This window comes from Coturnix japonica, chromosome 22, assembly GCF_054131305.1.
Source record: "Coturnix japonica strain WE chromosome 22, WE-NBRP24, whole genome shotgun sequence".
Classification (NCBI taxonomy): Eukaryota; Metazoa; Chordata; class Aves; order Galliformes; family Phasianidae; genus Coturnix; species Coturnix japonica.
In genome coordinates, this window is record NC_140684.1 from 3,659,564 (window position 1) to 3,672,361 (window position 12,798).

The 12,798-nt window shown below is 37.8% G+C and overlaps 1 protein-coding gene across 3 annotated transcripts in view; it reads right to left on the reverse strand.

Moving 5' to 3' along the window:
* The window catches only part of USP32 (ubiquitin specific peptidase 32), a 59,455-nt gene that overhangs the window by 17,015 nt on the left and 29,642 nt on the right, over positions 1-12,798 (reverse strand). Inside the window, exons 6-17 of one of the 3 annotated variants that reach the window (XM_085521662.1) lie at positions 12,554-12,625; positions 11,833-11,964; positions 11,335-11,442; positions 10,606-10,721; positions 10,145-10,207; positions 8,333-8,416; positions 7,063-7,124; positions 6,848-6,950; positions 5,202-5,394; positions 4,535-4,710; positions 4,092-4,232; positions 1,592-1,751 (exon numbers count right to left, since the gene is read on the reverse strand). In XM_085521662.1, the coding sequence (XP_085377788.1) occupies positions 1,592-1,751; positions 4,092-4,232; positions 4,535-4,710; positions 5,202-5,394; positions 6,848-6,950; positions 7,063-7,124; positions 8,333-8,416; positions 10,145-10,207; positions 10,606-10,721; positions 11,335-11,442; positions 11,833-11,964; positions 12,554-12,625 (1,410 nt within the window). The remainder of the gene's footprint in view (positions 1-1,591; positions 1,752-4,091; positions 4,233-4,534; positions 4,711-5,201; positions 5,395-6,847; positions 6,951-7,062; positions 7,125-8,332; positions 8,417-10,144; positions 10,208-10,605; positions 10,722-11,334; positions 11,443-11,832; positions 11,965-12,553; positions 12,626-12,798) is intronic. The other 2 variants (XM_015880897.3, XM_085521661.1) reach the window with 2 other exon arrangements.

Consider the following 12,798-nt stretch of genomic DNA (forward strand, 5'->3'; position numbering starts at 1 on the left):
TATGTTGGCAAAAAAATACAACCCAATTCATCAGTCAAGACTTGTTGTTTTCTATAACCTGAAAACACCTTCAAACATTTGCCAAAGTTCAGTTTGAAACAGATGACACCAACATTCTATGCCTTACTTTTTGAGCTTCTTTAGTTTAAAAACTTCTGAAGTTCCCCATTCCTATACAGTCTGGAGCACATTAATAGAAAGCTTTTGTTCCACAGCCTGACAGGGCAACTGCATTAAGTAACCACAAAAATGACTGTTCTACTTTCACCAAGCAATTAAAATACATTAAGTAATACCATATGAAAAGATGCGGTATTAACATGCAATACACACAACAGGGTAAGACTGTACTGTGATCACCTTAAAAGTCAGCAGAGCATCAATTTCCAAGTACAGCCAGCAAAGTACCGATTTATTTATTCATTTATTTAAGAATACAAAAAGCATTTTCTGAGATTAAGGATCAGAGGATTAGTTGTAAGATTACAGCAAGAAAGCACATTTGAAAACTCAAAAAGATTAATAATTGATTGGGCAAATAAATTAGTGCAGAGCAAAACAGTTTTAAATCAAGATCAAATTTGTCATGTCAGAAAATTCCCTCTATTTGGCTTTGGGTATTTTAGGACATCCAAGGGAAAACGAATTTGGGTAGCAGGCAGTTTCTGCAGCAGAATTTGATCAAGCAGGCAGCCACCACTTACACGTTCAGTTTGTGATTCTACCAAAGCAGTGAAAAATGGAGCATCTGCATGAGATTTTTTAAACATATGCTAAGAGCAAAAAGGCTAAAAGATTTATCTTTTCAGTAGTCAGATGAGCCCAATTTGAGACATATGTTACTGTGGATACTCAATCTGTGGGTATCCAAATGCACATACATGTGAAAATCGAATATTTCTTCAGACTTACTGTACCAGTTGAGTATGCAACTACACTCACAAATGGACAACGGAAACCAAAACCCTGTAAAATTTTTAAGATAAAACATGAAAAGCTGCAAGATCCTTTTTCAGCCAATGACTTGTACCATTTTTTTTGGTGAGCATTAATCCCACAATTAGAGCATGTGTGTTTTAATCAGAAGTTTAAATCTACCCAATTGTCTTTCCAAGCTGCATTGAGTAATAGGCTTCATATTCCATTAATTCAGCCCCTTTCTATAGGATTTTAAACTGCCTTTGGGCATTGAAGTCTAGCTGCTCAAGTAACTCAGAACCAGATGACTTTATACACCACGGTACTGCCAGATATGCACCCTGCATGTATTCTAGGGCTGTGTAATTAGCTACCAGTGGATCTGTCCTTCTTAGCTCTTTACCTTATGCAGTGCTCATTTCTCACTTTGAATTCATCCATCTATTTGCACTAACAACACGGAGTAACTGATTTCACTAAGAACCCTCCCTCATGCTTCTTCCTTTTAAAAGAAGAGGGAAGGAAAGCCTTTTAATTTTACCAAAAGCTGATTTGTGCTTCACAGTTCATTAGCTGGTGTGCAAGCACAGTGGCAGCAAGCTTGCTTCTATGGCTCTGGGTCTCAATTTCTGAGAAACTGCGCACTCGTATTCTTGCTGCATTCTTAAGTTACCTCTAGGTAAATGCTGAGGAAACATTCTCAGGCTCATCATACCCATATTCACCCAGATGTTTGACTGCTGCGTTCGTGTGGCAGGCTGCTGTCTCAGAAAGAGCAGATAGCGAGGAAATAACTCCAGTTCAGGCACATTGGTCTTGCTGTTTTTGATCACCTAGTGAAGACAATTAAAACATATTTCAGAGACACTTGTTCCAGAAGTGTAGGGAATCCTATTAGGAGCACGAAACAACAATTAAAGCACTGGGACAGATAAAAATTAATGTTTTACAAAGGGGCAAGAAGTCTTTTGAATTTCTTCATGAAGTCTTATACAAATACATACCACAATAAGAATTTACTCATTTCTGTGCACTTTCTGAAGCTTCTTAGTTTCAGACTATCAAAAGCAAACATTTAATGGAAGCAAAGCCTCCCGTACAACACTTTGAAAAGAACATTCCTGTAATTCCTGAAGTACATTACAATGTACAGTGAATCTCGCTAATTACGCTCAGTCTATGCTTCAATGTAAAAGGTTCACAACTATTAAAAAAAAATAAACCATATCCACACATTTCTTCTGTTTTCAAATATAGCATCAAGTTCAAGTCTTCATATTGTAAGGGTACACCAAAATTAACTTGCATTTCAATACGCTGACAGAATAAGCTGCAATTTCCCTGGAATACGACTTGCAGCTTTTCAGCCAACATTCCTACAAAGAACTTGCTATTTAGACCTGCCCAAGTGTACATGTACATAAGCAGCAGGACTTTTGTGAACAGAAGAATCAGAAGAAAACACTCAGCTTAAGTCATGAGAAGCAATACAATGCACTTAACTGCCACATATTAAACTTCAGTTACAACAAAAAATAGGATGCTGACACTTTCTCCGACAGAGCAGCACCAATGTGGGGTGGGAGACTGACCGAGCAACCCCTGTACACATGTAACCAAAGGGTCCTCATCACCTCAAGTGCTCAGGTAAATAATACTTTTACAGTTAGCTAATTATGGTCTGCAAATCTGAGGCTTACACATACACTTAAATTCTTTCATTTGGAACCGAAGCCTCTTTTCTATTGGCATAATCACAAAAATCTCAAGCATATTAGTCTGCGGTGTGATAAAGCGATATGGCCTTTCCTGCATTATGAAGGGTGTTTGTTTCTATGGAGAATGTGTGGGAGCAGGCTAACAGAAGCCAGGGATTTTTCACTGTAAAAATCACTGTCAATACAGTGGCTAACAGACCAAATCCTCAAAAAATCATACAGCAAATTCTCCCCCATTTCCAACACCAAATATAAAGCTAATTTTAAAAAAAGGGCAGCTTCAAATCTGCTGGAAATCAAAACATTAAAAAACAAAAAAAAGCCTGCCTTATTTCAACATATTTGTCTAGCACAATACAAAATGTCTCACAGCTTACTTAAATTTATATACAGGAAGACCATCAGTTCTGAAGTTTCTGCTTATATTGAAGAATGCTAAAGGATGAGAAGGATCTGGTGGTCACACATGAACTCTGTGCAGCTATGACCAGAGAACTCAAGTAGTACTGAAAAACTGTCTGGGCTACCCAACTGGATGTAAGAGCCTCGAGATATGTCTGCTGGGAGTAAGGGAAGTATCTTGAGTAACTGCTGAGCTTGAATCGCCGGGCTAAGTCCTGGACAGATGCACCAAATATCAAAACAGAAATTGTAGATCTCTCTAAGCTGTTCAAGAGAAGCTGTTTTCTGCCTGAGTACTGCAAAACTATTCTCAAAACACAAATTCCTTGTATCTTTATAACCATTGCATTTCAGTCTCGGGACTTCTATGTTGCATCTGCTTCAGAGGTGCAGGCTGGTTGTGCTTTTGGAAGATGAGAGCAACGACCCATAAAACGTTGCTGGCTGAAAGCTCTTTCAGCTTCCTTCAGGAGTATCACAGAATATACAGAGATATTCGCTGGAAGAAGAGAGATTATCCAAGTAATGATCTTATGGGAAGAAATGGGGGCAGGCATGAGAAAGGAGGAAAAAGAAAATACTTTAGAGACAGACCCTAGAAAGAGAAGCTGGTCAGAGCTCAGGTGACAACAAAAGGGATCTACCAACATTTCCTCTTGTAAGATGATTCATCTTTAACTAAAGATATTACATCTTTAACACACAAAATCTCACAATTAGTTAGAAGAAGCTGATTTCAGTTGTTCAAGTTTTGTTGGCTTTCCTTTTTTCCTCTTTTCAAGAAACCTTTGTCTATTTTAGCTAACATGATCAGCTGACTTGTGCACTGTTGCATTATATTTTCTGGGGTATGTCCTACAAATCTCCTGGTTCTCTGTCCACATTTGTATTTGAGACTGTTTATTTCACTTCAAGTCAGTCTACAGATTTTCAGATGAAGTAGAAATTGTTCATAATAGATTACTTGGTGGAAATGGCAAAGCTCAGACACAGTAGGTTGCATGCTTTATTTAAGGGGTTACGGCAAGTTAAGCATTCATAATCACAACTTACCGGCCTGGGCAAGGACAGGTTTGCTCCATACCAATGGTAAAGTGCTCTCCAAACTGGTTCTGGGACCATTACATAGTCCCTTCCTTCGACCAGCTGCGGCGATCGCTTTAATCTTCCACCCTCCATTGTTAATGATGCAGCCTTTTGAACAAAGGGGGATTTTATCAAATCTCAAATGCAAAAGTCAGAAACAAAGACTACAACAATTTTAGCTCGTGGACATAGAACACTGCAATTATTAAAATAATATTAAGCTGCAATTAGCATCTGTTTTTCCATAGTATGATAGCATGTAAATATAACAACACTCAAGGTTCACTGTTCACTACTTCACTGAAAACTGTCCATTATAAAAGCCATCTTTTGTATCACCTACTCTGACAGCTTCAAGTATAGTGAAAATTACTTGTTTTTTGTTTCCATGCAACAGAAGATGTTTTTACCTTCACTGGTTCTTGTGTCACAAGGGGTTGGTTATCAATAGCTCCTGGTTTCTGAGGATTGAGCTGGAGCAAAGTATTCCCATTGGTTCCAAGGAAACACTGGTTATTATTGTCCGAAGTGTTGTGCTGCCTAGCAAAACACACATCCGTCCCTGGTGTGCTGGGGTAAAGAGCATCTGTAGCAGAGCACAAAAACACATTCTCTGTTTTATTTAGTGACTCCTTAAAACAATAATGGATCATTTAAACTGATTTTTATATACTACGTAAATATTTTAAAAGCTAATTGAAGTTCCCTATTCTTCAAACTTCAGTATGCAACTCTTCCAAATTTCATAGTAGTAGCAAACATATTAGCTGTCTCAAAAAAGGCAAACAAGTAACTACATGCAATCTACTCCTGAGATACAGAAACAGCCTAACTAGGTTTGAATGGGCAATCATGCTTTGCATTTGTGCTTATTTTCTGATGTTTGAATATCAAACTTGAAATTCTTATATGCAAAACTGAAAATCTATGCATTAACATTTCTGTTGTTCATTGTTTCTCCTTGATGCTACTGCAACCTATACTTGTATCTTTTTGTCTGGAGGAATCCATGCGGCACCTAGGCTCTCAAAACTTTTTCTACATTAAACCTCCAAGGGAATAAGATGTTATGCTTACTGCTGCTAGTGGTCTCTGAGGCTTCTGATGCAGTAGAAATATTATCTGAAAACTTTTCTTCTGTTGCACTGAAGTAATTAAGACCTCCCATTTTGTCTTCTCCCTGTTCTGAAGTATTGGCTGCAGCAGCTATGAGTGAATTCTTACCTCCACTCAAGACAGATGAAGGCTCTATCACAACAGGGTTAGCATCCTAAAATTGACAGGCAAGTGGAAAAGTTATTTATAAGCCAGTATCAAAGACTTAACAACAGTGAAACCAATTGCCAAAAATTACAGTAATGAAAATACTTTCACATACTGCAGTGAGCTCCAGAGAGAAAGAAACTTACTACAACCACTGATGCAAAAGAGAAAAAAAATGACAGAATAGTTAAATCAATGGAAGATTCTTCTACACAACACAATCACTGTGAAATAGGAGAATTGTTTTCTCTAACCAGATGTATAATGACAACCATTTTAGACAGCTGTAATTACAGACTCTAAGTATTTGAAGATTTGTCCCCAGTGAATTTCACATGGTGAAACAAGGACAGCACGTCCAAGAACAAAACAAAACACACTCTTTCTTCAAACCTGCAAACAAGCCTTCCCTAACTTCCTGTTTTCATCAGCCAAACACCCGAACTCTGTAGTAAAACTGCATGTATAAAAATAAGACCGAAATGTGCATTGGAATGACAGTATCAATTTACAGAGTTCCACAGAACCTGAGTGTTTTATTTGCTCGAGAAGTAAAGACACAGTGACTAATGGCACTCTGCTGTTATTACTATTAGCTGTGATGTTACACGTCCATCTGAGTACTTCTACTATGATAAGGATCAAATTACCCAGTATTTCCAGAATTTAAGCCATCATTTGTCCAACTCATTGTGCACAATGAATAACTGCAATTACATCATTAGTTAATGCAGGCGCTGCAATTTTCAGAGCCTTTTTTGTTATCTGAATTTATGAAAATTCAAATACTTAAGTTATAACTATATAAAATTCTTCTGCTAAATTGTTTATTTCCTTTATTCTGCATTCTTAGTCGTCACCTTTAGAGAATTATCATCTCCATCTTAATTAAATTTTATTGAGGATGATTTCTTCAGCATGCAGATCAAATTTACATACGTGCTTTATCTCAAATATTTTAGTTGAAGAACTTTAAGGTGCACCACATAACACAAGGCTTTAGCAGGACTCCTTTGATCAGCATCAGGTGTTGAACTACTTTTCATGATTGTCTTTAAGGCAAAAGAAATCAGTTCCCTCCCTTATCTGCCCAGAATACACACAGCATGAATTTGTGGCTTACGAGCCACATCATGGTCCTAAAGCGTGAAGTCAAAACCAAACTTTTATTTTTGAGTGGTTCTCACAGTAGTATTTCCCTGAAGTCTCTTGAGTGTGTTATTTCAAGGAGTATTTTGATGATCAGGAATGAGAAAATCAAACTGAAAGAGGTGACAGCTGAATGAAAAGCTCGCTGTGTAATGATGATTCAGTTAAACAATATTTTCCACCATGAGACAGGAGATGTTTAATTTCAAGCATTGGTGGTTGAGCAGTCACTCACTCCCTGTTCTTTATCATTAACATATTCAAATATACAAAGAAATCACTTATTTGTTTTACATTACTCTTCTACTTACATATTTGACATATTCTTTCCACTGGTGCCACCATGGCATTGCAATAAGAAACCAGTTATGCCCTGGCTGAAGGCCATATCTGCTTTCCCTTTCTAGCCAGCCTCTGCAAACAAACAGCATGAAGTATTAACTGAAAGGGGAAGTTGTAATCCTTCTTTTGATGGTTTTAAAAGGTAACTTTGAAATATATTTAGAACTGAGAGCAAACCACACACCTAATAATCTGTCCTTCCTCTTCTGGAGTTGCAGGTCGCAGCCCCAAAACTATATGACACACCTGGAAAAAGAAAGGTAATTTTTAAGAATTGCATCAATATGAAACAAACACGAGGTGAGTGAAAGGAAAGAATAACTTAAAAATTTTTTTTAAAGTCTCACTAATCTACGTAGCAACATTACCTACAATCAAACAAGAAATATTTGGAGTTACCACATTTACCACCTGCTCCCACTTTTAAGATAACCAAATACCACAGCAAATTTGGTCAAAGCTGCTGTCTAACAATCTTTTCTTTCCTCTCTCTCTTTTAAAGGGAAAACAGCACACAGAACAATAATAATGAAAGAACATACAAAAGAAATAAAGCACCACCCCTTGGCAGCCCCTGTTTTGAGTGGGTATTGCTACGTGCACAAGACAGCACTCCCAGATGATACTAATACTTCCCAGTCAAAGTGTCCTGGCCTTGGCAGCCACCAAGTCCCCAGCAGCTCTGTTCCAGCAGCCCCCAGCCACAGGGTATGCAGCGGGGAGCAATGAGCAGGGAAACACCCTGCAGGAGTCTTTGTTTCCCACTGCAGGGAGGAGGGTCAGCTGTCTTGTCTCTAAGATGTTTGTCAAATTGGTTGCTACTCATAACATGATTTATAGTCTTTTCCTTACATCTCTTTTGAGGTTACTAATTTGCATCTCAGCTGGAGCCTTCTAATGACTGGTGAGATATCTTATTTAAATTTATATTACAGTGTGAGGGACCATTTTACATTCTGAATAAAACAAAAGCCATTAGCTGCTGGAAAGCAACAGATTTTCCAGCGCATACAACACAGCTGGCTCTGATGTTTCCTTTTAAGTCACATTACACTGTGCTAGTATCAGATTCTCCACAAAAACCACCCTGCTGCAAACAAACAACAAAAACAAAAGCTTTCCAAGGCACTCCATTCAGACCACTTAGCTTTTCTGTCTGCAGATGAGATGCAGAAGCTCATGACAGTTTAAATACAAGCCCACACAAATCAATGGCAGACCCTGTTCTGCGTGAGCATGTTTATTGGGCTTGAAGCATGAAATGAGGGTGTCCCATGTCATAAAGGGACCAAGGGAAATAAAATGTTACAAATGCCAAAAGAAAAAATAAAACACAGAATGAAATGCAACAGGCAAAAGCGTAAGCATGTGGACACACAAATGCTGGTGCTGCAACAGACAGCCGTGCAAAAAGCTGATGAGCCAACTACTATGTGTTACAACTTTAAGCATACCTGAAAAAGTAGATTTAAAAACTCATTGGCAAGAGCACTCTTCACACTCCATATCTGATAGTCCTCCAGAGTGAGGTGTCCAAGCTTAGTTAAAAGAAGAATGGGAAAAAGGAATGAAGAACCTATTTCTATTAGAACACTCATTAAATGTGTCACTTGAGGCATGACAAAAATCAGTGGTTTGAGAAAAATTAGCATCTACCACTCATAATAAAACTTGATCCAATAAAATAAGAAAAAGTCAGTTCAAATGTAACAAGCAACCCAGAGAACCAAAAAGCTTGGAGGTGACACATCAAACTATGCACAACATGTAACCTTTGCTCCTGCTCTGTACCATCCAGATCACCTAATGCTCAGCTACACCACTACTTTCTCAAACCACGAAAGCGGCAGGGGCAGTACATGGCTGCTCAGAGCAATCCCACTGTAGGAAACCCAACTACTCCAAGGTTTTGATCTTCTAAGTAAGCTGTGTGCACTTGGCGTCTCTACCAAAAAACGCTGTCCTCCTTTGAGGGCTGGGAAAAACCACTTTGGATAAAATCCTCATGATCATAGTGTACAGTATGGCACATTAGTTCTGAATCACTTGCCAAGTTACACTAGTATAACACTGACAAATATCAGAATCAATTACTTTCTGATCATCAATTATTTAGTGATAAGATCAATTCTGACTTTCCTGTATAGCCCATGGCCACTTTCAGAGCAGTGGCAGTTTGCTCACCTCTTCTTAACAGATCACCTGAAGTTCAGGGGTCAAAGCTACATTATTAAAACAGGATACGCAATGTACGTAATTAATGCATCATCAGCTTTTCCCAGCACTGCATCCATGATGCATTTACCAAAGATATTCCAAAGACTTTTTTTTAAAACTCTCTATAGAGATGAGGCTGCTATTATAAACCCTTCATTAAGGGACCAAACGTAAGCCTCAAAGGATGAGAAGAAGGAGCTCACTGAAGCCCTATTTCCTATTGCTCTAGCAGTAATTGAACTCTAATATTTGCCTGCCACTTTGTAGGAGTACAAGCAGGCAAGAGAACTATTCAAACAAGTAACTGAGAGTTCTTTAGAACTTTTCTTACATTATTCATAATTTGCCCTTCCTCTTAGAATTAGCGAGGCAAAGAATGAAACAATGGAAACAGCTGTCACAATATTGTTTGCAGATAATGGTGTCCATTTCAAGAAGCAAGAACGTAATTAAAGATTTACTCACAATTAACTATAAAGCACAATACAAACTATTAAGATTTGTTGTTCTGACATGACAGCCGTCTCCATTGTTTCACATACTTAGCTCTCCAGCAGTAATACTGTACTGGATGGATCCACTGATTCCATATGATGCCACTTGCAAAAAGAAGTTAGTAATAACACCGGAGCTACGTTTGAATCAATGCAGTTCTGTTCCAGCACAGGAAAATAACGTATCTTTTTACAGCGCATAAAAGATGAAATATAGCACTGCACCATCCCTTTGTTCTCAAGATCATTTTAACATGAATGAAACAAACAGCATTCTTCAGAAGTGAACCATCGGATTTAAAAGTGGTATTAATTACATCTAATAAAGCATTATAAACAGTGTATGCTTCATATTAATTTTATTTGGTTATGCATTTTTGGTTTAGTTTTGTATATAATGGCTTATAAACTCAAACATTACTTTGCAACAGAACAATGTGGAAAATTTAATGGAAAACTGACACATCTCTGCTTTAAGGAAAGCAATTCTTTCCTTAATTTATTTATATATATAAATTGAAAATATTGTTATAGAAATGACAGGAAAATTCCTACCTTTGTGTTGTCATGCATATTCAAAATATCTTCTACAATTTCAGACAAATCCATGTCCAACTCCTTGACACACAAAAGGATGAGAAAAGAGATTTAAATTCTCAAAGCACCCTCTGGAGCAGTGTGTGTTCAGAATAAAAGTGTAACTATCAGAACTCTGACAATACCACTGTGTAGCTCACAACCGAGTGCTTCCAGGTAATTATAGTTTTGTACCTGAGGTTCCTTTATACGAAACAGCATGCATTATGGTCACATACTGGTACGTTGGTTAACAGCAGGGCTAAGTTATATTATCAATAGTTCTCAGTTAAGACAGTTTAAGGGTTGTTTTATTTTTATTATATGAAACTATGATCAAACAATATTCCCATCTGAAACATGAAAATTGCTCCTACTTTTGAAAGGTGATTTTAGGAAACAGAAGCAAGTGAGAAAGAAAATCTACACACATAACTTACAGGTATTTTATCAGTACGGTTATCTTTCCAGACCTCTAAAAGTGCAACCACCATTTCTGTAAGTTCCGTGCGAGACAGCACACCATCCCGGTCAATGTCAAAAACCTTGAAGCAAACTGGAGGAAAAAAAGGAAATTACTTTTGTGAATTAGGACCACTCAACAACTGTTTTTTTCCCCTTGCAGAATGCAAGTGTGCAGAGTCACAAGAACATGATTTAGTGCTGACAGTTTTGATGAGGCAGGATGCATGTGGTAGTGAGGAAATGGAGCAGCTGTGTTTAATAAACTGTAATCTAGACTCCTGCAATTTTCTGCTGTGTTTTCTGATGTGACTTAGCAGGGAACATATGTGCATACAGAAATTCCCAGTAAATGCCTTTAAGTTCCAGCAATGCAGCTTTAGAGAAGTATGGAAGGAACTCTCTTCCAAAGCGGAACAACTACTTTGCAGGGAAGGAGCCAGCTGAAAGTTGACAGCAAACAGGACAAAACACACCAACTACAGAACACTGCAACATAATTTCCAAAGCAACAGCTATGGAAGCACACAGGAACTCAGTTTCATCACGTTTTAAAAAGGGAAGACTTCCTACTTAAAACTTCATTTCATTTTTTAACTTCTGAACACGCTCAAGTGAAAGAAATTTCTAAGAAGGTGAAAACAACTAAGCGTACGTGCTGAAAGTGAAGTTCTCTAAAATTAATAGTTAATGTTTTGCATACTTACACTTCTGCCTTTCTGCCAAGGGTCCCCTGCAACATGCTGAGAGCCCACAGGAAATTTCTTTAAAATCTATGTGATTGTCTCGGTTTTCATCAAAGGCATTAAACAAACCTGCAAACCACAAAGCATCTGTTACAGCACCTGACTGAAACAGCTGACAGCAGCACCTACATGAATTGCAACAGCTCACATTGCAAGGACAAATACAAACATTTCTAATTTTAACTGATTTTAAATAAGTGTAATAAAGAACAACCTCCTCCCTCCCTCCCTTCATCATTCTGTTTCACAACAAATGCAGATTCCCAGGCATCATTTCTCATTCCCAACATTCCTTCCTAAGTCAGTGAAATGAATTTAAGCTTAAAATACTTTAAAAAAAGAAACAACTCCACAACACAACCCCATTTCTGAAGCCTTAAAATTTGTATGTCAGGAGGCCATCAGGGCCCCAGCACCACAGCACACCACTTCCTCACGTGCTCTGCCACAGTTCCATACCTTCACTCAGAGATGGATGAATAGGAGGGGAAACCAAGGGAGCAAATGTTTCTAAATCAAAGCGTCCAGTTCTTGATTGAGCTTTTAGCAGCCAGTATCGTTTCTCGAGATCAATGATGTCAGATTCTTCCACTGTACAACCAACACAAAGAAAAGAAGTTCCAGTAACATCTGGACCATGTTAGAACTGAGCACTAAACATGATTACAGCACTATGTTGTTACAAAGAGAACGGTGCTATTTTTTTCTGTCTGATTCACGCATGTAAATAATAAAGATACAAGCTATAAAGTTCTGTTATTACTTGGTTTACCTACAAATTAACTTTAACTATTTAATGCCAAGGAGAGTGCTCAGCAAGAGATCAGTGTTTAGAAGTACAGAAATGAACACACTACAAAAGGCCCCAGCAATCTATTCATTTTCACATGCTCTCAGTGAATTAACACATAGAATATATGGCAACATCATCTTTCAAAAGTAGCCAGTATTTAAGTGCTCTAAAATGGATGTAAAGCAGCATTAAAAAAATCAGCCAGAACTCTTAAAGGAAAAAAAAAACAACACAGCACTTGGGTGCCCTTGAAAAATCCCTATATGAAAGCCTGGGCCTACTTATACAGTAGTAAGGCTGAATTTCGATGTGCCATTCATGCTCTATTCCAGCATTATTTCAAAACAAGTATTTTATTTTACTTTGCTGCTTTTACCATAAACGCACCTAGAAATCTGGTCAACATTGCAGAGGGATTACATAAACCCCAAAGTGACTTTATAGCAAGGAACTCAGAATCTGATGTAAAGAAAGGGAAAAGGAAAAAGACTGAGTAAAAAGGCATTAGGCAAAGGTGAATAAAAATAGGCAGAGGGAAAAGCTGAGTTTTCTTTCAAGACATACACAAAGGCTGATTTAAGTTTTACAGGTCAGCTGTAGTTTTACCCTTGAAATTAATATCATATATATAT